Source organism: Gobio gobio (genome assembly GCF_949357685.1).
Source record: "Gobio gobio genome assembly, chromosome: 5".
Taxonomy (NCBI): domain Eukaryota; kingdom Metazoa; phylum Chordata; class Actinopteri; order Cypriniformes; family Gobionidae; genus Gobio; species Gobio gobio.
The window spans coordinates 43,725,491-43,751,088 of record NC_137101.1 but is presented as its reverse complement, the minus strand read 5'-3'; the positions used below and the strand labels follow the sequence as shown (position 1 = coordinate 43,751,088).

The 25,598-nt window shown below is 39.2% G+C and overlaps 2 protein-coding genes across 2 annotated transcripts in view; both read left to right on the top strand.

Annotated features, from left to right (window-relative positions):
- Nucleotides 1-25,598, top strand: part of LOC307126529 (uncharacterized protein) — a 1,210,917-nt gene that overhangs the window by 1,135,794 nt on the left and 49,525 nt on the right. The gene's annotated exons all lie outside the window — the stretch shown is intronic.
- On the top strand, nt 12,301-17,776 carry LOC307126518 (NACHT, LRR and PYD domains-containing protein 3-like). Its single transcript, XM_079817081.1, has 6 exons — nt 12,301-12,579; nt 12,712-12,774; nt 13,248-15,057; nt 15,215-15,388; nt 15,470-15,643; nt 16,428-17,776. Exons 1-6 carry the CDS (start codon nt 12,321-12,323, stop codon nt 16,765-16,767), a joined length of 2,820 nt encoding a protein of 939 aa, XP_079673207.1. The 5' UTR covers nt 12,301-12,320; the 3' UTR covers nt 16,768-17,776.

Sequence of the window (25,598 nt, the reverse complement as noted above, 5' to 3'; positions counted from 1 at the left end):
CAGATGGACAATTAAACATTTGCTTAATTGTTTACTAAAACAACATTTTAATTTTACTGTGAGATGGACAATTAAGAATCAAATCACTAGGCTATAATATTTATTTAGAAAAAAATATTTGTATTCAAATGATATATATATATATATATATAAATGTGAATATTTTTTAATCTATGATTCTGCATTTACATCTCATATATATGTTGACATGCCATATTTTTGTCCCGTGCTAGTTATCACTGTCAATTGCAATTTTGAGAGTGAACCACACATTTATATGTAGACGTCACTTCCAAAACTTTGCAGCGTGTAATTGGCTGTCGTTCCTCTTAGCAGCATGAAAAACAATATTTTTATTCTATTGATTATAGCATATGTAGCCTCGAAAGCACGAAAGACCATTCACTTTAATTAATTAAGCTGTCACTCATTTCAGTTTGCAATCTCACAGTGTTCCATCAAAATCTTTTTAAAGGTCTCATGGCATGGCATTTTTCTATTATTTTATAATGTTTCCCGAGGTGTACTTATATTGTTAGTATGATTATGATTTTACATCATAAAATGTCATAATTTAGAAATAAAAGGCATTTTTTCTATACTGCTGTTTGCCCTGTGGCTGAAGGCCCTGTTTCAAGAGGCGTGCCTGCTGTGAGACTTCAGTAAAAACGCCCACTGTTGTGATTGGCTGACATCTTTGCATTTGAAACGAGCGGAGGGGGCGTGGTTTAACGAGGTCTACGAGACACGAGCAGGCACGAGCTGCTGCCAGAGAGACGGATGGACCTGAGTTCACTTCACATCAGTTCTCAGCACATCTCAGTTCAGTGAACTGTTGTAGTTACTAGAATATACTTCAGGTTATTAGTTTATTTCTAGTCGGACGGGCTGTCACTCATGTCAGAAAGTTAGTAACTTTAGTAAATTATAGATCAGCGCTGACTCGAGACGCGAACCGTTTAGAACGATTCAGTCCGATTTGGTGAACTGGTTCGGTTCACTAAAAAGAACCGATTCAAAATATGATTCGTTCACGAACCGGACATCACGGAGACGGAGCGATTACTAACAAAGTTATTTATAGTAACAGAGTTGTGAGAGCGCTGTCAGTCAGCGCGAGTTTATTGTGTTTGTATCTGAGAGTTCTGAATAAACACGAGGCCCAGTAACGCCGAGTCCGTCTTCATCATTATTCTACCAACTTTGTAACACATGCAATGTTCCATTACAGCGAGATGAACGAGTTAGTAAGTGTTGATTATAGCATTATTTTTAGATATGTTCCAATCATATGAAAAGCGTCAGTGACGCGCATTGAGTAACTTACACAGCGCAAACAAAGACACAACAGCAGTAATCGAATGTAATCCAGTATACTGTGGGGAAAGCTGGCTAGCCTGGAGACCCTCACGCTTACCCCCCTTCTGCTTAATCTCGTGCCGCGTTTGGTGCCTCCGCTGTGGGTCAGATGCAGTACTGGGGGTCGGGATGTTGAAGGCCACCGGCCAGTGCAGCCCGAGCCTCGGCGTGTGTAAGGTTTATCTCTAAAGAGATGTGAGTCTGCCGATGTTGAGCAGAAACTCATGACTGTATGCACATTCTAGAACAGATAGACGCGACGAGGACGTACAAAAACACTGACTCACAAGATAGAAAACACGAAAACACCGTTCTGTCAGGAGAGAGAGAAGCCGCAGTGTGTGCACGAATAATAAATAATTAGCTACACATAAGAAATCACTGATCACAGATCAGAAGGAACTGAAAAAAGACTTCTGTTTTCATTTGTACATCCAAACACTGAGAAACTGCCAGCATTCACTCGTTCACAAGCAATGATCGAGGACAAATATAGCGCTTGCATGGGTGTGCCAGATTCTCTGGGTGGAGGAACGGGAGGTAACCGTTCCTGTGTGGACATCAAACCAGGAGACTTCAGGATTGGCTAGTCTGGCCTGTCATTTTCTCAAAGGCAGAGAAAGACAGCCAGAACTCGGGTTTACACCGATCAACATTTCTATCCACTTGGGGACAATATTCAGGCTAGGGGAACTCATATTAATGTTGAAATACCTCATAAAATGAAATTTTCATGCCATGGGACCTTTAAATTGCTGCGACCCATATATAGGCCTACAACCATTTATATTCAAACAAGACAAGCATAAAAATACTTATACAATGGGCAATTTGAATGTATTATCCAGTAGATGGCACAAAAATTCAGCTCAAAACTTTTCTTAACAACCGCCTTTGATATTTTACGCGTTTGCAACGCAAAGTTGATTCTGCACTAATTTTATCTAGCTATACATGAAAGCTTAACTGGTTAACTAAAACTGACTATTTTATTTTTATATTTTCGGTTGACTATTTTATTTTGATAATGAACAGGCTGCAATGTCAAGTTTGCAATGCTGGTATATGTTATGTTTGTGCGTGAGACGCCAGCGTGATCGAACAGAGGAAACATAAAATAGGCTACTCCATCATTTTGGTCATACAGATAATAAGAGTAGGACATCGTTCAAAATTGCACGTGTTTACTTACATGTTGCTATTGTAAAATAAACAAAACAAGATGTGCTTTCTGTCGTCTGGATTTCCTTTTCATTAACTTGTTTGAGGATCGCCACGCCTCACAAAAATGAACCAAACTCAGCAGCAACTGTCGCACAGTTCTTTCTTAATTTTTGTTAATCTGTTAATTATTTAAGTCAAATATACTTTGCGTGTTTATTACTTCTATATAGGAATATAGACTGATTTTCTGATAACAATTTTTTTTTGTCTTTTCTGACAAAAAAACCCCTGGTTTATATCACAGTTTGACTAGAGGCTTTCAGCTCGGTAAAGCCGCAGTATCCTCTTAATCTCTAACTGTTTCTCATCATAATCTCCTCCATCTCGCTTTGAAATGCAGCATTCTGTGCAGAATTCAAATGGGTCCGATATGCAGGCCTGGTTACAGAATCAAATCACTGAGGGTGCTTCTGAAATTACTGAGGGTGCTATTGGGATCACTTTTACCAATAACTGGAATAGATATATAATCCTGAGAACCAGAAAAAAAGGTTTTCATTTATTTGAAAAGTCAATTATTTTAAGTCATTACATTGTGTAGAGCATAAGTAACAAGTGAAATAAAGCTATATAAAAACTATATATATATATATATATATATATATATATATATATATATATATATATATATATATATATATGAAGAGCTCTTTTCCAAAACGCGATAAACGCCATTTAAAAAAAAAGAGTTTATCATGTCATTTTGCTGTGTACTGAACCTATTCACTGTTCCATCAACATTTCATGCCAAATCGCTATATTTTCTTGTTTAAAATGTACTGCAAGATGCAGTTTCTTTCCAAAGCGCGATAAACGCCGAACCTATTTTTAGCCTAAACACGATATATCCTCTCGACGAATCAGAATTCGATGAGCGTACTACGTAATCCAACAGGGCAGATTATCCAATCTGAACAGCTGTTTTTTTTACGTTCATTCATTCATAAAAATGAGTGCTTTAAACTCTGATAACACTTTTGATGGCCTTGATGAGCAAGTGAGACCTACACCTGGGGGTAGAAAACGTCGACTGGACAAAGAAAATCACAAAAAACGACAAAAAAAGAAGTTTCATCTCTCAGGTAGCGCGTTGATAACAACAGTGGGATGTCAACACAAAGCTGCTGCCAAAGGTTTCTGTCAGGCCGAGAGGCTGTCGCCGGATGATCTGAGGATAAATTTCAATTATTTTGATGAAAAACCAAACAAGGTTGACCAGGATCACGCCATACTTCATCTCATGGACATCACGCAAGTGAAAATGAAGCGTCCGAAAGTCCAGGACGTAAACAAACAAACAAACCGGAAAGTATCTGTTAAGTACAGTCTTTTGTGCAACAGTCATCCGGAGAAAGTACCCGTTTGCAAGGCGACCTTCATAAAGGTGTTTGGTGAGTACAACTTTCGTTTCAGAATTGGCTAGTTTAATACCGGTTTGTAGGTTTCTCCCTCGCGATAAAGATATTTTCCTGTAAAGAAGCCTGACGTGACATGAAAAGTACTGAATAGTTCTACTAGCCTACTGATAGATAGACTGGCATTTGATATTGACCATGATAAGGTGCTATGGTAGATTGTGTATGGTAAAGTACAGAGAGAGAGAGAGAGAGAGAGAGAGAGAGAGAGAGAGAGAGAGAGAGATTAATTAATTTATTTGTTCATTTAAATTTAAGTTATGTTATATTTTACTATTTGTATGTCTTTATAGTTATTCTATGTCCAAGCTTTGGCAATATTGTATTATTTACAGTCATGCCAATAAAGCAATTTTTAATTGAATTGAATAGAGAGAGAGAGAGAGAGAGAGAGAGAGAGAGGGGTGATATGTTAAAGGATTAGTTAAAGGGTTAGTTCACCCAAAAATGAAAATTCTGTCATTAATTACTCACCCTCACGTCGTTCGACACCCGTAAGACCTCCGTTCATATTCGGAACACAAATGAAGATATTTTTGTTGAAAGCTGATGGCTGAGAAAGGCCTCCATTGGCATTCAGTACACTTATACTCCCAAGACGGATAAAAGGCACTCAAAACATCGTTACAAAGTCCATCTCACCACAGTGACTCTACAATAATCTTACGATGCGACGACAATAGTTTTTGTGCGCAAAAAAAATCAAAATAACACCTTTTTCCAACTTGTTACTGCCTTCCGTGTGTGCCTCCACGACACATGCGCGAGAATATGACGCAGATCTGGCGTTCGGACAGATGACCCAGAAGTGATTTGTTTACAATCAGAGGAAGACGCGCGTATCTCAGCTGTTGGATTCTACATTGATTGTGCTTTAGGTCTCGGCGTAGTGCTCAAAATGGGGTTAGAGTGTGCATTTCATGGAATCCCGAGCCCCGGCGCTACGTCATATTCTCGCGCATGCGTCGTGGAGGCACACGCGGAAGGCAATAACAAGCTGGATAAAGGTGTTATTTTGATTTTTTTTTGCGCACAAAAACTATTGTCGTCGCATCGTAAGATTATTGTAGAGTCACTGTGGTGAGATGGACTTTGTAATGACATTTTAAGTGCCTTTTATCGGTCTTGGGAGTATAAGTGTACTGAATGCCAATGGAGGCCTATCTGAAGCCTTTCTCAGCCATCAGCTTTCAACAAAAATATCTTCATTTGTGTTCCGAATATGAACGGAGGTCTTACGGGTCTCGAACGACATAAGGGTGAGTAATTAATGACAGAATTTTCATTTTTGGGTGAACTAACCCTTTAACCCCAAAATGAAAATTTCCTGCTAATTTACTCACCCCAATGCCATCCAAGATGTTCATGTCTTTGTTCAGTGGAAAATAAATTAAGTTTTTTGAGGAAAACATTTAATAGGATTTTCTCCACAATGGTAACCAGAATGTTGAAGTCCAAATCAATGCAGTTTCAAAGGACTTTAAAGTGCTTCAAATGTCTCTCCTCGATCCCAGCTGAGGAATAGAGCCTAATCTAGCGAATTCCTAGTTCATAAAAAAAAAAAAAGAATAATAATAATATGTATATACTTTTTAACCACAATTGTGGTCATGAGCTGCACTGGAACGCGCCGGGCATGACATCATCACGTTGGAAAGGTCACAGGTGACAGGATACGCACACGAAAGACCATTTTAAACAATAAACTGACACAAAGACATAAATATGTCATTCAACATACAATAAAATGTGAACGATTCTCCTCCACGCTAGTAAACAATGGGGCGGTACTTACACCTGATGTGTATTTTTTTTTAAACATTATAAATGTTTTTTTGTTTGTTTTTTTATGACTGATGGATTCGCTAGATAAGGCCCTATTCATCAGCTGTGATCAAGGAGAGACATTTGAAGCACTTTAAAGTCCTTTGAAACTGCATTGATTTGGACTTCAACATTCTGGTTGAGATTGAAGTCCATTGTTGGGGAGAAAATCTTTTTTTTTCCACTGAAGAAAGAAAGACATGAACATCTTGGATGGCATTGGGGTGAGTAATTTATCAGGAAATTTTAATTTTGGGGTGAACTAATCCTTTAAGCAAAAGAGGTTCCTAACCTCTGCTAAGGATAAAGATTTAATGGGGGAGGGAGTAATAGCAAGTTAGTTGTGTGTAATTCTGTTTATTTCATACTGGCTCCAATGTATAAGACAATCTAAATAATTGACTTTCACAGGCATCAGCAAAGACCGTGTGTCCCGGGTGGCTCAATATTACGCTGAGACTGCTGAGCCTCGCCCAGAGAGAAGAGGTGGTGCACGACACAGTGAGGAGCATGCAGGGAGAAGGCAACTCATTGTTGAGCACATACAGTCTTTCACCTGCAGGGCCAGCCATTATGGCCGGAGAGGAGCACCAGGCCGCAAGTATCTCCCCAGTGACCTCAATGTGCACAAGATGCATGAGCTCTTTGAGGCTCAGAGCCATGCTCAAACCAGCTATTCCCTCTATTTTTCTGTGTTTTCCAAGGAATTCAATCTTGGCTTCGGTCACCCAGCTACAGATGCATGCGCTGATTGTGCCAAGTACAAGATCAGGATTACAGACCCAAACCTTACTGACACAGAGAAGAGGATGGAATCGGCATCATTCATCTTGCATCGTCGCAGAGTGCGCGCTTTTTATGACATGTTAGGCAGGGTTGCTGAAGATCATGTGACCCTCTGTTTTGATATGATGCAAAACCTGGTCCTTCCAAAAACCGCGATAGGACAGGCCTATTACTCACGCCAGATGTATCTGTACCTGTTTGGTGTGGTTGTGCATCATGGGGAGAATAGTTGCCAGGCAAAAGATGATGTCCATCTGTATGTGTGGCAGGAGAATGAGGGTAGCAAAGACAGCAATACGATTGCTTCTGCGCTGAATGACTGCCTCAAGGTTCAACTTTAGGACAAAGTCAGCAGATCCAGGGGGCTTCGGCTGTCAGCGACTCTTGTTTTGGGCAAAACAAGAACATGAGCATGGTGTCCTTGCTGATGGAACTTCGGCAGCTTTTCCCCAACCTTAGCATAGAGCAAACCTTTCCTGTACAGGGCCACAGTTATCTCCCTGCAGACCGTGTCTTTGGCAGAATTGAACAGAAAATCAGAAAAATGGACACAATTCTGCTACCACAGGAATACCACGCCATCCTGCAGCAATTCGGTAACGTTCATGTTTATGGCACAGACTGGGAGGTGTATGATTACAGGGCAGCCTCAAAACACTGTGTTAAGGCTCAAAAAAGCTTTAAAATCAGTGAAGCACGAATGCTTGACTTAAAGGGTTAGTTCACCCAAAAATGAAAATTCTGTCATTAATTACTTACCCTCATGTCGTTCGACACCCGTCAGACCTCCGTTCATCTTCGGAACAGAAATGAAGATATTTTAGTTGTAATCTGATGGCTCTGAAAGGCCTCCATTGGCACAATGGCACGGTTCACTCTCAAGACCCTTAAAAGGTACTAAAGATGTCGTTACAAAGTCCATCTCACTACAGTGGTTCTAAAATAACTTTATGAATCGGCAATAAAAGTTTTTGTGGGCAAAAAAACCCTAAATAACGACTTACATAGTGATGACGATTTCAAAACAAGGCATCATGAAGCTTCGAAGCGTTATGAATCAGCGAGTCGAATCAGCGGTTTGAATCGCCAAATTTCAGCAGTTTGGCGGTTTGACACGCGATCCGAATCATCATTCGGCTCATTGATTCATAACGCTTCGAAGCTTCATGATGCCGTGTTTTGAAATCGTCATCACTATGTAAGTCGTTATTTAGGTTTTTTTTGCGCACAAAAACTATTGTCGCCAATTCATAAAGTTATTTTAGAACCACTGTAGTGATATGGACTTTGTAACGACGTCTTTAGTACCTTTTAAGGGTCTTGAGAGTGAACCGTGCCATTGTGCCAATAGAGGCCTTTCAGAGCCATCAGATTTCAACTAAAATATCTTCATTTCTGTTCCGAAGATGAACGGAGGTCTTACGGGTGTCGAACAACATGAGGGTAAGTAATTAATGACAGAATTTTCATTTTTGGGTGAACTAACCCTTTAAGTACCAACAAGGTGGGTGTAAAGACAACTTACAATGGGGAGTTTTGCTTCCATAGCGTGTTAAAGCGGGGCAATCGGTGGGCTGACCTGAAACCTGAGGTACTTCCAATGCAGTCCTTTGTTAAGGCTGCAAAAAAGAGAGATGTGCTGGCACTATTAGGAGCAATATGTGTGTCTGATGCTGTGAGAGCTTTTTATGATGATGCACCTTATCAGGTGACTGACAATGCAGGCCTGGGTGATGAAGAGTGATCCATGCTAGTGATGAAGATCTCTCTCTCTCTCTCTCTCTCTCTCTCTCTCTCTCACACACACACACACACACACACACACACACACACACACACACACACACACACACACACACACACACACACACACACACACACACACACACACACACACCCTCACTCTCTGTCCTCTCACACACTCAAAGCACATCTCATACACACACACACTATGTGATTTAAAAAAATGTATAGCAGACAATGGTCCTACTGTTTTACAGGTTAGACACTTTACTGTATGCACTATTAAATGCATTGTTGAATATTGAATATAATAATTAGTTTTTTTTTTCATGCATATGTAGTGGACAAGTTGGTCCTATTTGTTACAGGTTTTACACTATACTAAAATGACTGTATTTTTATGTGTATTATATGTTTTATATTTAGATGTATATTATATGTTTTCTATTTATATTGAATATGTATTACTAAATAACTTATTGAATATTGTTATCATTATTATCAATAATTTATATTAATTTATGAGTCCCTGATTATATGTTGCATGTTCTCTTGTTGTTGTTTTTAAAAAAAAGACAAACCATAAATAAATAAATAAAAAAATTGATGGATTTATAGCGTTTTGAAAAAAAAATTAATTAACTTTGAATTTATCATCAACAATATTGTTGTTTGATTTAATAATCATTGTTCAACATGTTCAGACTGAGCCAAAAAAACATTTTAACAGGATAAATTGAATATTCACAAAATGTGTGGGTCTAGGTAAAAAAAAAATATTTTCCTGAAAACTATTGAAATGGACTTAAAGCTTTTTGGAAAAGAGCTCCTCATATATATATATATATATAATATGGGATGCCACAATTCTCAATATAATATTGCTATAACATATATAACAATATAACATAGCTGTCAGGGGGAACATTCTGTAGCCAGAACCCCCATGCAGTCTGTGTGAGTGTCTTTGAGACACTCACACACACTGCATGTATTGTGCCAGACATGATGACTCTTTGAAATTATTTTCATATTACTTTGCGATTGTGTTTGTTTTTACGCTGATCAGTTGTGTACCATGGATTCTTGCTTAATTATTTTCTTGTCTGGCCAAAATAAATGTTAATCTTGATTTATTCTGTATCTTTCTGAATTCATTATTTTAGTAGTGTCGCATGCGGAGTAAGTAGGAGCTACCGCAAATCTCTCTGTTGAGACAGATCAAACTGAGGTCTCCATAGCGGGAGCATCGAGCCAAGCATGAGAGAAAATCAGATTTCTGACTGTCGCTGTTATTATAAGTTGCAGCTTTTCATGGCTATTAATCGAATTACACTTTTTGTTATGAGTAAACATGTGGGACTCCCTTAAAGTTAAAATAGTTCACTCTGCAATCCTCTGTAATATCAGAACTGACTAATTTGTGTCGTGAGAGCTAGTGAATCGCGACACTAGCCTCTGTGCGGCTCCATGGTGGAATGAATATTTGAAAATAAGTGATCAATGATCTAAATTAAATCACAACTAATCTTAAAATCAGCTGATAAACTCGAAACGTAACACACTTTATGGAGTCACGTAAAATTGGAGTCAGATAAAATTATTCATGGAATCAGATTTGAAATGAGATATCAATAAATTAAGAGAACTTCACCGAAATGCTGAAAAGTCTTACACGCAGAATTCCTTTTGACCAAGCCGTTAGAATCCGGTTTTTGGGCTAATGGATGGAAGTCTACACAAGTATAGCCTATTGAAAACAAAACGTTTGACTGGTACTATATTTTAGCATTTGAGCAGAAATTTGCGAACAAAAGCTTTATTGATGTGACACTAGGCTATTTTACAATAAACACTTCATAATCTGTCCAAAACAAGCCAAGAAATCTCGTCTTAGCAGTCTTACGTGACATTTTACATGACATTTTATGTTGCAGCAGGATTCATATTTACAGTCTTTTTGCGGTTTAATATTCACAGACACTAACAGAGTAAACTTAACTCACAATCAGCGGCTGAATCCGTTGCTCTTAGAAATAAACAGCTTTTCTCCTGAGGTAAATTATTCCAGGATTATTCCTCATCTTGATGTGTTTATTTGAGTTGAGTGGGCGTTGACTCTGTTCGCATGGATCGTGCCAGTATTTGCATTTCAAAAGAATGTGCGCTCCATGGGCGTGGCTTGCGAACGACTGACATCGCTCTCTTTTCAAACAGATTACATAAACGCAGAATATTTGTTTTCGATTTGATTTGCATTATTTAAAACCCGACATTTCAAAATTGATTTAGATATATACCTCATGTTTGTGTGACAAGTATTCACTAAGTTACAGTTCATTTTCTGAAGACTATCTGAATGAACATCATTGAGAGAGAGAGAGAGAGAGAGAGAGAGAGAGAGAGGCTGCAGATCGCGCATCATGTTTGTTTTCTTTATTTTGCAAAAAGCACAACATTTTGTTTTTATTGTGACTGTACACAAAAAAATTTAAACTTAACAGATTTATTGAGTTAACAGATTTGTAGAGTTTATAGAGTTATTGAGTCTCTTTGGAACTGATAAGAAAAAAAACGGAGGCCTTCACGCTGGTGTGATCTTCAAGCTCTATGGGTTAAACACCTCTGATTGGCCAGGCCATCGCACAGAGCCGGCCCAAGGCATAAGCGAACTAAGCGGCTGCTTAGGGCCCCCTTGGCCACCAGAGGGCCCCCAAGAGCAAATGAAATTACTCTCCGGCAAAGTTATTTTATGATGATTGAAATCGCGAAATGGCCTTAAACAATTATTGCAATAAATTGCAAAAAGTTTTCTAATATATGCACGGATTGATTCTGACAGCAATGCACAAGCTTGCGGCGCCATCGGCCGGACACTATTCACTTGTTAGCCAGGGTTCAAAGTCCAAAGTGCGGAAAAGTTGCCGGTAAAACGTACTTGTCAGTTGCCCGGTAACCTTTTTATGAATGGAGGGATTTGAGAATGCGTAAAATGGTTTAGTGCAAATGTATTGTCTGACGTGCTGCATGTTTTGAACAGAGTAGACAGCATAGCTTCCAGTATCTCCCTTGAAATTATAAGTTGTGTAGCCTACATTTTGGAAGTTTTTATTTAGAAAATAAAAAGGTTCTTTCTACATAGTCGAATGGAATGCAAAAAATAACATTTTATTTCCGCCAAAATAAAAGCTTTTATAAAAGTTTAATGTTTGAAAGAAATCAACATTTCTTGTTTTTAAAATAAGTCTCTTATGCTCATCAAGGCTGCATTTATTTGATTAAAAATACAGTAAAAACAGAAATATTGTGAAATAATATTATAATGTAAAATAGCTGTTTTCTATGTGAATATATAGTAAAGTGCAATTTATTCCTGTGATCAAAGCTGAATTTATCATCATTACTCCAGTCTTCAGTGTCAATGATCCTTCACAAATCATTCTATGATGATTCGATGCTCAACAAACATCTATGATTATCGGTGTTGAAAACAGTTGTGTACAATGTTTTTAGGATTTTTTTGAAAGCTTTCTATTTCAGAGAACTGCTGTTTTTTTAACCTTCTATTCATCAAAGAATCCTGGGGAAAAGCTAGCATATTCAGCATAAGAGACTACTTAAAAAAAGTACATATCCCAGTGTGAACTGTAGTACTGTAAGGCTTTGAATAATAACACCTGACCACTCTTGTGGGTTTGCTACTGGTACAATTAAAAACCGTATAAGGGTAAAAACATGACAGGCAGACATGATGTAAGCAACACAGCTACAACTAATACAATTTATACTGGGTGTGCGAATTATCAAGAATTGACAATAGTCAATCGTATTGGTGGCACAGAGGGGCCCCCAAATAAAATTCTGCTTAGGGCCCCATAAGGGCTTGGGTCGGCCCTGCCATCGCATTTAAGAGACTCTAATTCAGATATTTTTCTTTTTTTTCCTGCAGCTGTGAATCTTTGAAGGGTGATGGCGTCTGTTAAAGATCTGCTTGAGAAATCACTGAATGAACTGCTAGAAGACGAACTGAAGAAGTTTCAGTGGTGCTTAGGAAATTATCATGAGTGTATATCAAAGTCTGAAATGGAGAATGCAGATAGGTTAAAAACTGTGGATAAGATGGTAGCACGTTTTAGACCAGAAGGAGCTGTGAAGGTCACGGTGGAGATCCTGAGGAAGATGAACCAGAATAATCTGGCTGAGCATCTAGAGAACAATTACAAGCAAGGTAACGTTTAATTCACAGTGACTGTAATGTGATTGACTGTTTACCAATGTGGTTTGACTTAAACTTTGCTATGCTGATGTGTTTGTTTGATTCATGTTTCCCAGTGAGTGATCCTCTCTTTCTCACACGCAGGTCAGGCTGAAGGAAATATAAAGATATCTGTTGCTGTTGGAGCTCATTCAAAAGAGATAAGGGGTAAATAACAATCACTGCATGTACATGGAAACAAGAAAATACAACAGCAAGCAACAATTACAGAGCCAAGAAGAACAGCGGCAGATCTTATACAAGTACATTTAATAGAACAGAATGCCTAGTGTAATGATTTTACAAGGGTCTTAGACCCTGCCACCTCACACCTTTGGTATGCTAGATCTCAGCGGTTTGATCAAAAAGCTTTTAATAATTTTGGACAGCAATAAGTCCAATAGTGACAATCCATTAAATGCTCTGGAAGGAATTAGAAAAAGAAAGTTATTATTGCATTTGAGTCAGCATTAGTAAAGGCAGTTCCATCACCGTATGTTAACAACTTCAGCTTAATCAGTGTAAGATATGCATGTAAACACTATTGCAGTAAGAGTGTGATTAATATGAATATAGTAGAAGCATGAATTTATGAAAAAACAATTACTTAATCTTTGCTTTCTTTTCCCTCTTTTTTAAAGGCTCAACTGCAGACGACAGTCAAGCTACTCTTTGTTATTACACAGAGATCAGCCTTAGACTGAAGAACAAATTAAAACTGGACTACGAGCAGATATTGGTTGGTGATTCACAGAGGGGTCATCGGAAATACCTGAATGATATCTACACTGATTTATATGTGGTGGAGAATGAGACTGGAGGAAGAGTGAACGACCATGAGGTAATACAGATCGAATCAAATCACAACCGATCGACTGCCAAGAGGAAGCCAATCAAGTGTAATGACATATTTAAAGTCCAGTGTGTCACGGGTCGACGAAACAGAAAAGTGCTGACAATGGGGATCGCAGGAGTAGGAAAAACTGTCTCTGTCAATAAATTCATCTTTGACTGGGCTGAAGGAACAAAAAATCAGGATATAGTCTTCATATTCCCACTTCCATTCCGTAGATTGAATATGATTAAAGAAGAGTACAGTCTCATGGGACTGCTTAACAAATACTTCTTTAGTAATCCTGAAGAATTGCCCTCTCTTCCTAAAGGTGATGGTAAAGTTATGTTCATCTTTGATGGGCTGGATGAATGTCGCTTTCCTTTAAACTTTAAAGAAGATGACATATTTACAAATGCAAATGAAAAAACAACAGTGAGTAAGATAATAATAAACCTTTTCAAAAGACAACTGGTTCCCTCTGCTCTCATCTGGATCACATCCAGACCAGCAGCAGCCAGTCTGATACCCCGTGACTGCATTGATCAAGTGACAGAGGTGCAAGGATTTAATGATGAGCAGAAAGAGCAATACTTCAAAAATAACAGCAGTCCTGAGGTTTCTGAAAACATTATCTGTCACATAAGGAAATTCAGGAGCCTGAACATCATGTGCCATATCCCTCTCTTCTGCTGGATCTCTCTCACTGTTCTTCAGCCTCTGCTGGCTCGAGAGAGCAATGAAAAAACTCCCACAACTCTCACAGGGATGTACACAAACTTCTTAATTTCTCAGCAGCAACAGATGGAAGAAAAATACTGTGATGTCCCTGAACCTAAAGCCAATGCAAGGTCTTTTAATGAGATTATTCTGAAGCTTGGAAAACTGGCCTTTCAACAGCTGGAGAAAGGAAACCTGGTTTTCTACAAAGAAGATCTTGAGGAATGTGGACTAGATATCAGCGAAGGGTCGGTGTACTCTGGGTTATGCACTCGAATGTTTCAGGAGGAAAAGGCAAGAAACGTTTACAGCTTTGTACATCTTAGCGTACAGGAATTCCTTGCAGCTCTTTATGTGTTTTTGACAGGCAAAGATGAGAAAGCCGACCTATTTCATCAATCCTGGCGAGACAAACTGACATGGAAACTGTCCAAAAAGCCACTGTTTCAGCTTCATAAGGCTGCAGTCAACAAGGCTTTACAAAGTGAGAATGGACACCTGGACCTTTTCCTTCGTTTCCTTCTGGGTCTCTCACTGGAGTCTAATCAGAGTGACCTGAAGGAACTATTGCCAGGACTGGAACTCAAAACAGAAAATGTTAAAGACACTGCTGACTATATCAAAAAGAAAATAGAGAAGGAGAAATCAGTAGAGAGGACCATCAATCTCTTCCATTGTCTGAGTGAACTGAAAGATGACTTTGTGGAGGAAATCCAGAAGAATCTGAGCTCAGGAAATCTTTCAGCGCAGAATCTCTCCTCTGTTCAGTGGTCTGGTCTGGTGTTTGTGCTCCTCATGTCAGAAGAGACTCAAAAAGAGTTTGAACTGCAGAAATACAGAAGATCTAATGAAGCAGTGATGAGACTGTTGCCAGTGATAAAAAACACCAGAAGAGCACTGTAAGAGTCTCCTTTACATTCATTTTTTTACACTGTTAGTCTTTTGTAATTAGACCTTTATTTTACATGGGTGACTTATTGGCCTAGACTGTTCAGAAAAAAATATTTTTTATTACTGTTTGCATTACTGTTGCTGTTTGTTTTGTCCTCTACACAGGCTACAGTGCTGTAATCTCACTGCTCAGTCCTGTGAACATTTGTCTTCAGTCTTACAATCTTCAAACTCTGTCCTGAGAGAGATGGACATGAGTAACAATGACCTTCAAGATTCTGGAGTGAAGCTTCTTTCTGATGGACTGAAGAGTCCATACTGTCAGCTGGAGATACTGAGGTTTGGAGTTCAAATACTTAATTTTTTTGCAATAAGTTATTTATTAAAAATTGCACTGCTAATAGTGTCTTTCTTCTTCAGATTTCTTACATGTAATCTCACTGCTCAGTGTTGTGAAAGTTTGTCTTTATCTCTACAATCCTCAAATTCTTCACTGAGAGAGCTGGACCTGAGTAACAATGACCTGCAGGATTCTGGAGTGAAGCTTCTTTTTGATGGACTGAAGAGTTCAAACTGTCAGCTGGAGATAATGAGGTGAATGGTTTTAAAATAATTAACTATGCTATAATCAGAAGCGGACTTAAAGGTGCAATAAGTGATCTGGGAAATGCTAACTTTAGCCAGCTAGCATTGAAAGCATACAATCCCACCCTCCTTGCAGATCACCGTCCAAAATCATGCCTCATGAACACATGAACTTGCACAGACCAAAAGCAAGATGACCAGAGACAATTCAGGATATCAGGATATGAGGAGACTTTCAACCAGAATAACAAAAACATTTCTGTAGAAAATCACCTATTGCACCTTTAACCAATAAGCGGTGTAAGTGGCTTCTTAGGGCCCCAGGGAATTAGTCTCTGGGTTCAGACCAAACAGGCCAAATGCATTTGAAATACTTGCAATTCATAATTTATTTCTATGACTTGTTAATGTGTATTGTCTAAATGTAAATTATATATATTTCAATTCCAAAAATAAAATAAAAAAAAGTACAGTAATCACTTACTGCCAGTTATTTTAGGTTATTTTGCCAGTAAGTTTTTAAAACCGTTAAACGTAAACATCTAATGAAAGGTTGAAATAGGTATGAATGTTCAAATAACGATTTCTATAACACAAATAAGTATAAATGTGTCTGACGACCTAACTACATTTAGAAAAGTAATACTTTTACTCTGGCACACTTCCACAAACATTTTTGTTACTTTTGTGACTGAACCTACAAAAAATAACAGCTACAAATTGAAACTGCACAGGTCAATATGTCTGATTGCCAAACTAATGTCATGTGGGCTGTTGCTGTATGTATTTGTAGATTGTCTGGCTGTATGGTGACATGCAAAGGTTGTGGATATGTGTCTTCATCTCTGAGTTCAAACCCCTCACACCTGAGAGAGCTGGATCTGAGCTACAATCACCCAGGAGATTCAGGAGTCAAGCTACTCACTAATAAACTCAAGCATCCAAACTACAGACTGGATAAACTCAAGTATGTTGAGCAGGAAGAATTCTGGAATACGCCAAAACAATTGGGCCTACAATCTTCACTTATTACAAACCAGTTACACTATTTATTTCATACATTTACAGAAGTTCTTATTGAAAATTTACAGATTAGTAGTTATACTACAGGGCTGTTGAATTCTTCATTCTGATGAAGGTTGTTGAACGCTCTAAGGCAGGGGGCTCCAAACACGGTCCTGGAGGGCCACTGTCCTGCAGAGTTTAGCTCCATCCCCAAATAAACACACCTGAATGAGCTAATCAGTGTCTTACAAGGCCCTAGTTAGACACTGATTAGCTGGTTCAGGTGTGTTTAATTGGGGTTGGAACTAAACTCAGCAGGACAGCAAAAAATTGGCAGATGTGCTTCTTCGTTACCAGGTGGTTCTTTTATTTACACTGGGATTAGTTACCCCACATGATTATGTTTCTTGTGTCTGCGCTACTCAAAACAAACAAACCATTGCACATTTATTGGTTGCTTAGTGACGGTGTGTCAAAGTAAGCCAGAAATGCACAAATGCTGCACAATTCGACTATATTTATTATTCATATTGACTCATGAGTCTTGAGTATGTTCGCTGAATCTGCTCAGATTACATAATTTAGTTAGCAAATTTCTGAAACATAAGAAATTTATTGTTTTTAAATTAATGGGTGTGTTCATTTTAAACCCTGACATTATGAAAATACACAGAACATCTTTTGTGTGTAAAAGCAAACTGTTTAATTACGCTGTGGTTATGACAGTATAGTACAGTAGAGCTCCACTAAAGTTGCATTATTAAAAGATGTATTTGGAATAAAAAGCTAACGATAGATTCAGTGACAATAACACTAACAATGTTATATCAAAACAAGTCAACCATGTTCACTCTGTGACTCTTCAGTAGCGGTTTTCGCATTCGCACGTGTAAAGCAAGGAGGGGATTTTTTGATTTTTTAAGGAGGGGAACTCTGAAGGCATGATTCTCAGGATTTAATTCACCGTGACCCCTTTTCAAAAACTCTATTTAGACGAATCACAATGAGCTTTTTTAAAATTCAAAACGGTGAATTGCCGAAAGGTGACAAGTTTGCATTCCTGATAATTACAATAAACATTAAATAAGATTATCAGAAACCAAATGAAACCTATCTCTCCTATTCAGTTACAATGCTAAAAGAAAAAAAAAATATATAAATGAGAACTATGTTGGCTCTTGACATCACAACAAAGGGGAAAGCACTCATTTCAATCAGGCAGCCACATCAGATGTAAATGAACAATTTTGAGTGAATTTTATTTCACAATACATACTTTTAACAGTATAATTTTCATACCTGTTACACTTGGCAGATCTTGACTTGGGAATATTTTCCCACTCATTGTCATGCTGAAAGGTGAAAGTTCAGTTCATTTTCAGCTTTCTAGTAGACGTCAGAAGGTTCTGTGCCAAAATCGCCTGGCACTGTAGTTGGAGCTATTCATTATTCCTTCTACTTTCACTAACTCCCCAGTCCCAGCTGAAGAAAAGCCGCCCAAAGCGTGATGCTGCACAACCAGGCTTCACCATGGGTTTGGTGCTCTTCTGTCGATGTACTGTTGTTTTTGTGCCCAACATTCCTTTTACAATTTGGGCTAAAAAGTTCAATCTTGGTCTTCTCGGACCATAACACATATTTCCACATGCTTTTGGGAGACTGAATTTATGTTTTTGCAAATCTTAGCCAAGCGTGGATGTTTTTTGTCAGAAAAGGTTTGCGCCTCAAAGCACAGACAGTGACTCAAACTCCCAGCACTTGCAGAGATGCAGCAGCATTTACTGAAGCGATCGAGCCGCTCTGATCACACTGTGAAGCTCCTTACTATGAAACGTTGTTTCACAAGTTCACACTTACAAATAAGTAAGATAGAATAAATAATATGCGTATTTGGCGTGCTGTCGGAGGAGAGGGCTCCAAGCCCGGTTTTTGGCCCGAAACCAGAGTACTGGTTTATAAGCAAATAAATGTGGGACAGAAGCCAGAAAATTATGTTGGTAGCCCCCAAAACTTGTAGAGCACAAAGCTGAATGTGTGCCAATCATAGAGATAACACTGCTGCGGCAGTGAAGTCTGGGTTATACAGAGAAACTGAGCTCCTGTGGGAGTGGAGGATGTAGCACTATGGTGGCAGTAGATGTATGTTGGATCCAGTGGATAAGTTTGGATAAGTCTGGATGGAGTAACGTGGCGGCAGTGGAGAAATTTCCCATATTAAATGAGCCCCTGGAGGAGCGTAGAAGGAACATCACTACTACAGCAATGAAAACATTTTCATCTCCTGCTGGAGTGTAAGGGAACATCACTGCTGTGGCAGTGGAGAAATTTTGTCAGAGAAACTGAGCTCCTGCGAGAGAGTGAAGGAACATCACTGCTGCAGCAGTGGGCAAATTTCGTCATAGAAACTGAGCTCCTGCGGGAGAGAAGGAAACATCACTGCTGCGGCAGTGGAGAAATTTGTTAGGTTTCGCTTAGAAGCCTTTCACCTTCAAGTTCTTACAAAACAAGCCAATGGCAATGAAATGCCATGGGTCTGCGGAATTTGCTTAGCGTAGCTCCGCCCCACCTTGTGGAAGGAAGGATGCTGGCTTACCTGCTGAGGAGCCAAGACTGAACTCCCGGCCGTTACAGCAGTATAGCATAAGTGGCAAGTGGATGTAACGTCTCCGTTCCCTCCTCATGGAACGAGGGTTGCATACCCAACCGAGACGTCCCCTTTCGCTCAGTCACTACGAGTTATGTCAGTGACTGACGAATGGGTGTCCAATCTAATCATGCCACTCTGCGGTCTTCCAGTGCCCTGCGCATGTGTGAGCTCCTTGTCATGAAACTAACATGGACGAAGGACTCCACTTAACACAGGAATACCAAGGTACACTGTGAAGCATATCCCAAGTGGAGAAATGCAACCGCAAATGCAAATGCCCTTATGGGCTGCATAAAGGAGCACGTTGGAGTATCCAACCGCAGGTGGACTCTTTCAACCCCAGGAGTGGCAAGGGTCTTGCCAAGGGAAGACACGTGCTCGGGGAAACTTACCGTGGAATACACATTTGTGGGTTGCCCAACGGGGGAACCATGCACATGGAGGCACCTAGCCTAACACGAGGGCTGACCAAGCGGGCATGCGCTCTGGTGTTGGCATCAACAGTGCCGCAGGGCCTACTTTGTTGTTGCAGAAAATCTTGGACATAGATGGAGCTGGACAGCCTCGTGAATTGATTTACATTGATGAGGCTGGTTTCAACCACAGCAAAAGTAGACAAGGGGGTTGTAATATAATTGGCCAAAGGGCAATTGTGCACATCACGGGGCAGCGTGGGGGAAACCTCACAATGTGTGCCGCCATAAGCCTTCAATAGCTACTACACCATCATGCCAAACTAGGTCCCTACAATACACAACACATACTCACGTTTCTCAATGCACTTCATGATGCAGTTATACAGGACAGATCAGAGCAGCCCAGGTTTGTTGTTGTCTGGGATAATGTTAGTTTCCACCGGGCTGCTCTGGTCCGGGACTGGTTCACCAACCTTGATCAATTTGAAGTTGTATACTTGCCCCCTTACTCGCCATTTCTAAACCCTATTGAAGAATTTTTGTTATTTTGATATTAATTTTATGTGTGTGTGTGTGTGTGTGTGTGTGTGTGTGTGTGTACTTATTAACTGTGACACTGTGTGTGTTTTCTAGTGTGGATCATGGAGGAGAGATCAGGATTACAGCAGGACTACAAAAATGTATGTCTACACACCAACACACCCTCTCTCACAGACAGACACTCACAACACTCTCTCAAACACACACACACACACACACACACACACACACACACACACACACACACACACACACACACACACACACACACACACACACACACACACACACACACACACACACACAATCTTTCTTATATACACACACACACACACAATCTTTCTTATATACACACACACACAAACACACACTCACACACACATACATGCGCACACACACTTACACATAAGCTCTCTCTCACACACAATCATTCTCATACACACACACACACACACACACACACACCCTCTCTCCCTCTCACACACACAATCATTCTCATAGACACACATACACACAAACACTCTCTCTCTCACACACTTACACATAAGCTCTCTCTCACACACACACAATCTCTCTCTCACACACACACACACACACACACACACACACACACACACACACACACACACACACACACACACACACACCCTCTCTCCCTCTCACACACACAATCATTCTCATAGACACACACACATACACACAAACAGTCTCTCTCTCTCACACACACACACACACACACAATCACTCACAAACACACACACACACACACACACACACACACACGTCTGTTGGTAACCATGGCGATTTCAATTAGCTTTATTTATTACAAAATGAATCACAGAATGACATGTGAAGTTATTAAACATAATTTCGTACGCCCATCTAATCTTCCAATTAATACCAAGGTATAAAACCAGCAGCTTACCTCTTCCCATTTTTAGTTCCTGCAGCATCCCTCCTCCTCCCCTGCTCCTCCTTTTGTACAATTTTGCCTGTTATAGGGGGGCAATTGGAGCTCGGGTAGAATATCCTCTCCGAGCCCCTCTATAGCAGACAGCAAGCCAAATCTGTTTACCACTTTCACTAAGATTATATGGGCACACAAACTCGTGAATTCATAAGTGCTTTATTATCATTGGTTGCTTGGCAACAGACCTGAGAGTTGACTACCGAACTCAAGATTTCCTCACCACAGATAAAATTAGATTTTGAAAGACAGGAAAAGAATCATAAATCCAGTTAAGATTCGCTGCTGTACATTTACAGTTATTCATTTAGCAGACGATTTTATCCAAAGTGACTTACAACTGAGGAATACAGGAAGCAATCTGTCATGAAGAGGCAAAAGGGAGGGTCATCTTTTTTTTAAGATGAGGTGTGCTCGCGGAGGAGATGAGTTTTCAGCTGTCTTTTGAATGTTGTCAGTGATTCTGCATTCCGGATGGAGGTGGGATGATCGTTCCACCAGCCGGGAACGGTGAATGAAAATGTTCTGGAAAGGGATTTCATGCCTCTCTGTGATGGTACCATGAGCCGTCACGTCTTTGCTGAGTGAAGGCTTCTGGTGGGGATGTAGACTCGAGCGTGTCGAAGTATGCGGGTGCTGAGCTTGTGGTGGATCTGTAAGCAAGCGCCAGCGCCTTGAACTTGATGTGAGCAGCGAATGGGAGCCAGTGCAGAGAGATGAAGAGAGGTGTGACATGGGCTCTTTTGGGCTCATTGAAGACAAGATGTGCCGCTACGTTCTGGATCATTTGAAGCATTGTGATCGCACAAGATGGAAGTCCAGCCAGAAGCGCATTGCAGTAGTCAAGTCTATAATTGACCAGGGCCTGGACGAGAAGCTGTGTTGCATGCTGTAATATGAATTTGTTAAAATCCTAAATCAACTTGTCAGAACTCAAGACTTATGACAGAAAGTTTCTGTAAAAATCAGTTTTACAGTGTACATTAAAAGATCGGACAGATTATATAATTCCTGATTCTGATATGTTTTCTCTTCCCAGATTCCCATCAGTTAACTCTGGCTCTGAACACAGCACATAAACATCTCCGTCTGACTGAGAGGAACAGAGTGATTACTAGCACTGACACACTCCAGCCGTATCCTGATCATCCAGACAGATTTGATGATTATCTTCAGGTGTTGTGTAGAGAGAGTGTGTGTGGACGCAGTTACTGGGAGATTGAGTGGAGTGGGTGTGCGTTAATATCAGTGTCATATAAGAGCATCAGCAGGAAGGGACGGGGTAAAGAGTGTGTGTTTGGACGTAATGATCAGTCCTGGAGTTTGATCTGCACTTCCTCCAGTTATTCATTCAGACACAATAACATAGAGACTGTTCTCCCTGTAGAGTCCATCAGCCGTAGAATAGGAGTGTATGTGGATCACAGTGCAGGAACTCTGTCCTTCTACAGCATCTCTGACACAATGAGCCTCATCCACACAGTCCAGACCATATTCACTCAACCACTCTATCCCGGCTTTGGGGTTTATAAACTCTTGATCGGTGAAAGTATGAGCACAATTATTCTTATCTAATCCAGTTGACTTTAAATAAAGCTCCTTCTGAACAGAACTGAATGCACAGACCTGATGATCTGATTCGGAGATGAGATAAAAACAACAAGGATTGAGTCAAATCATCATCAGTTCAATCTAGATAACTCGAAATAACTAGAAATATATGTGGTATGAAAGAAGGAAAACTGAGCTGAACTCTAAAATCAGTTCAGATGAATCACATGATCACTGGAAATGTCCAGAATTGTTGGCGTTTCTTTGTTCAGTGGTTCATGCTGGTTGTCCTGATCTAGAAAGTCCTGACATGGGCGTCAGAAGAAAAAAATTTTTTTAGTGTGTTCTCCCCTAGAAAAATTTACTGGAGTAGATTACATTTACATGAAGTACAAATATCCCTCCCGAGGTTCGAATTCGCCTTTTGCCGAACTCACTCTACATCACATATCAGATCGGAAAGGCATTTATTTTCAATAAAAATTATGAAAATATTAGAAAAGTGGAAATAAAGCTTCTAACACGTGTTTAATAATGTGTTTATCGGTTAGGGGTAGGCAAACAGACATGCGCTTAATTAGAGACGGTAAAAGTGAGTGGGTCCAATACCATTGGTCTTAAAAGGTGGATGGGTCTTGTCCCACATGCAATGGTTCCGACACCCATGTATCCTGACATGTAGTGTTTTGTGTGTGTTGTGGTGAATTATGTCAGTGTTTTCTTTCTATATGTGTCATGCGATCGTCCTGCTGCTGCTCTCAGGGCTGTAATGAACACAAATAATTCACTATATTAATGAACTTCACATTCATCAGAGCAAAGAGAGTAAATGATGAAGTGTAATGTTTTAATAGAGGATGTCAAACACTCTCATTCGCTTCTTCTGCATCTAGCAGCACGTTCAGAGATGAGCAACCCATGTGATCTATACGATGACCTTTGACCTTCCTGAAAGATGAGCACACTGTCGGTATTTCTACATATAAAACAAAAAACTACTGTACTTGAACAACAATTACATTTCTGTATTTGTCCTGTTTTGTGTAATTTCTTTCTTTGTTCTTTATTTTAATAACAGTAAATATGTTAACAAAAATAACTGCATTGTGATATATCGTTATTGTATTGTTATCATTATTAAATTAAATTGTCTTATATATTAAATTGTCTTAAAATCTTGCAATAAAATATTGGTCTTATCACCCACCCCAAAATGACACACAATATGAACTCTGCTTTATCAATTCATACATGCATGTTTTTACATGCATTTTTATCTTGTAATCCACATTTGTAGCTATTTGCATATTAATACTGTTATATCTGGTATAAATGGTTTCTGCACCCAAACATTACAGTTTTGCCCATTGGACAGAATCCCACACTTTTTCATTAGTTGTTCTTAACATGTTCCTAATATGAAATAAATTTGTATGAAGTACAATTTGTACGTTTGTGATTTTACACACAGCACCGTGTGAACAGGACTTTTATTTTGGTGTGTCGATATGAGGTCATAAGGCTGCCATTAGGCTTGTTTGAGATTAGCTAAATCTGCGCAGAACCGATCACCGGTGATCAGCGCGAGATGCATTCCGGTTAGAAAAGTGTCCGAGGGCGCTCCGCCTTGCTCTGATGTCATGCTGACGTATGTCAAAAAACTCTCGCGAGCCAAAGGCGGATGTGTCGGATTCTGCAGTCGAGCGCATTTGCTCTCCACCGACTGCGCAGATCAAAAGCAAGATGGGAAACGACTTGCTGACGACACAGCTTAATGCTCATTGGTTGCGAATGTCAGCTGATATCCCCCCCCCCCCTTTAATTCTAAGAAGTCCATTACCTATAGCCTAATACTATTTACTTTTTCTATAGTACTTTATTAGAAATTAGGACATGTGCTTTATTTACCCGTTTATTTTTATTTTCTTGGTTTGAACTGAAGTCCTGTATGTTTTAATTTTCTCTTTATTGAGATGTGTATTCTCTTTTTACATTGACATTTTTGTACAACATTATTCCATTAAAAACTCCAACTCAAATTGTCAGAATTTTTCTTCTTTTATACTGGAAGTTGATTTATAAACACAATTTTCCCCCTCACAACTCACCAATTTGGAACAACAGGTATATTTTTATTTAGGAACAAGTAACTCTTTATAAGAGATTTGTGGGAGAGAGGCATCTGGTCTGTTGTTCATTTTCTTGATGAGGAAGGTCATTTTATGAATCACAGGACTTTTTGTGAAAAGTATAATTTTCAATGTGATCACAAGCAATATGATAAGGTATTGAATTGTATTCCAAAGGCTTTTGGTATGTTGGTTAGAAATACAGTGCCCTATGTAAATGAAGCTCTTCATCTACCAGCTTTAAAAATAAATGGGCAGGACTTTATTATGAATACTTTACCAAACAAATTAATCAGAACTTTATTAACCCAAGAAAAATTTCCAAATCAAATTTGTTGAATTAATGTGAGTCAATTTTTTCCTAAGAACTCAATTATAACATTAAAAACTATGCATCTTTCCTTTCCTATACCTCCCAAAGCCATGGAAATATATTTTAAAGTTTTTAATGATATTTACCCATCCTTAGAGCTTCTTAGATATAGATTTAATATTGATCACAATAGTTGTACTTTCTGTGATCCGAAATTTAAACAACAGCACATTTGTTTTTTGACTGCTTGAATAGTAGAGTCTTTTGGGAGGAAATGTACTGTTGGCTTAAAATTACAATTCATTTGATTCCTTCATTTTCTAAAAAAGACATCACTTTTGGTATAAAAATGGAGGATGTACACATTAAATTTTTACTGAAAAATATTTTCATTTT

Excerpts from the sequence above, each read along its gene's own strand:
- LOC307126518 (XM_079817081.1), top strand. The coding sequence starts at position 12,321 with ATGGCGTCTGTTAAAGATCTGCTTGAGAAATCACTGAATGAACTGCTA. Across the intron at positions 12,580-12,711 it reads AGAGAACAATTACAAGCAAG|GTCAGGCTGAAGGAAATATA; the intron begins GTAACGTTTAAT and ends TCTCACACGCAG. Across the intron at positions 15,389-15,469 it reads TGTCAGCTGGAGATACTGAG|ATTTCTTACATGTAATCTCA; the intron begins GTTTGGAGTTCA and ends TTTCTTCTTCAG.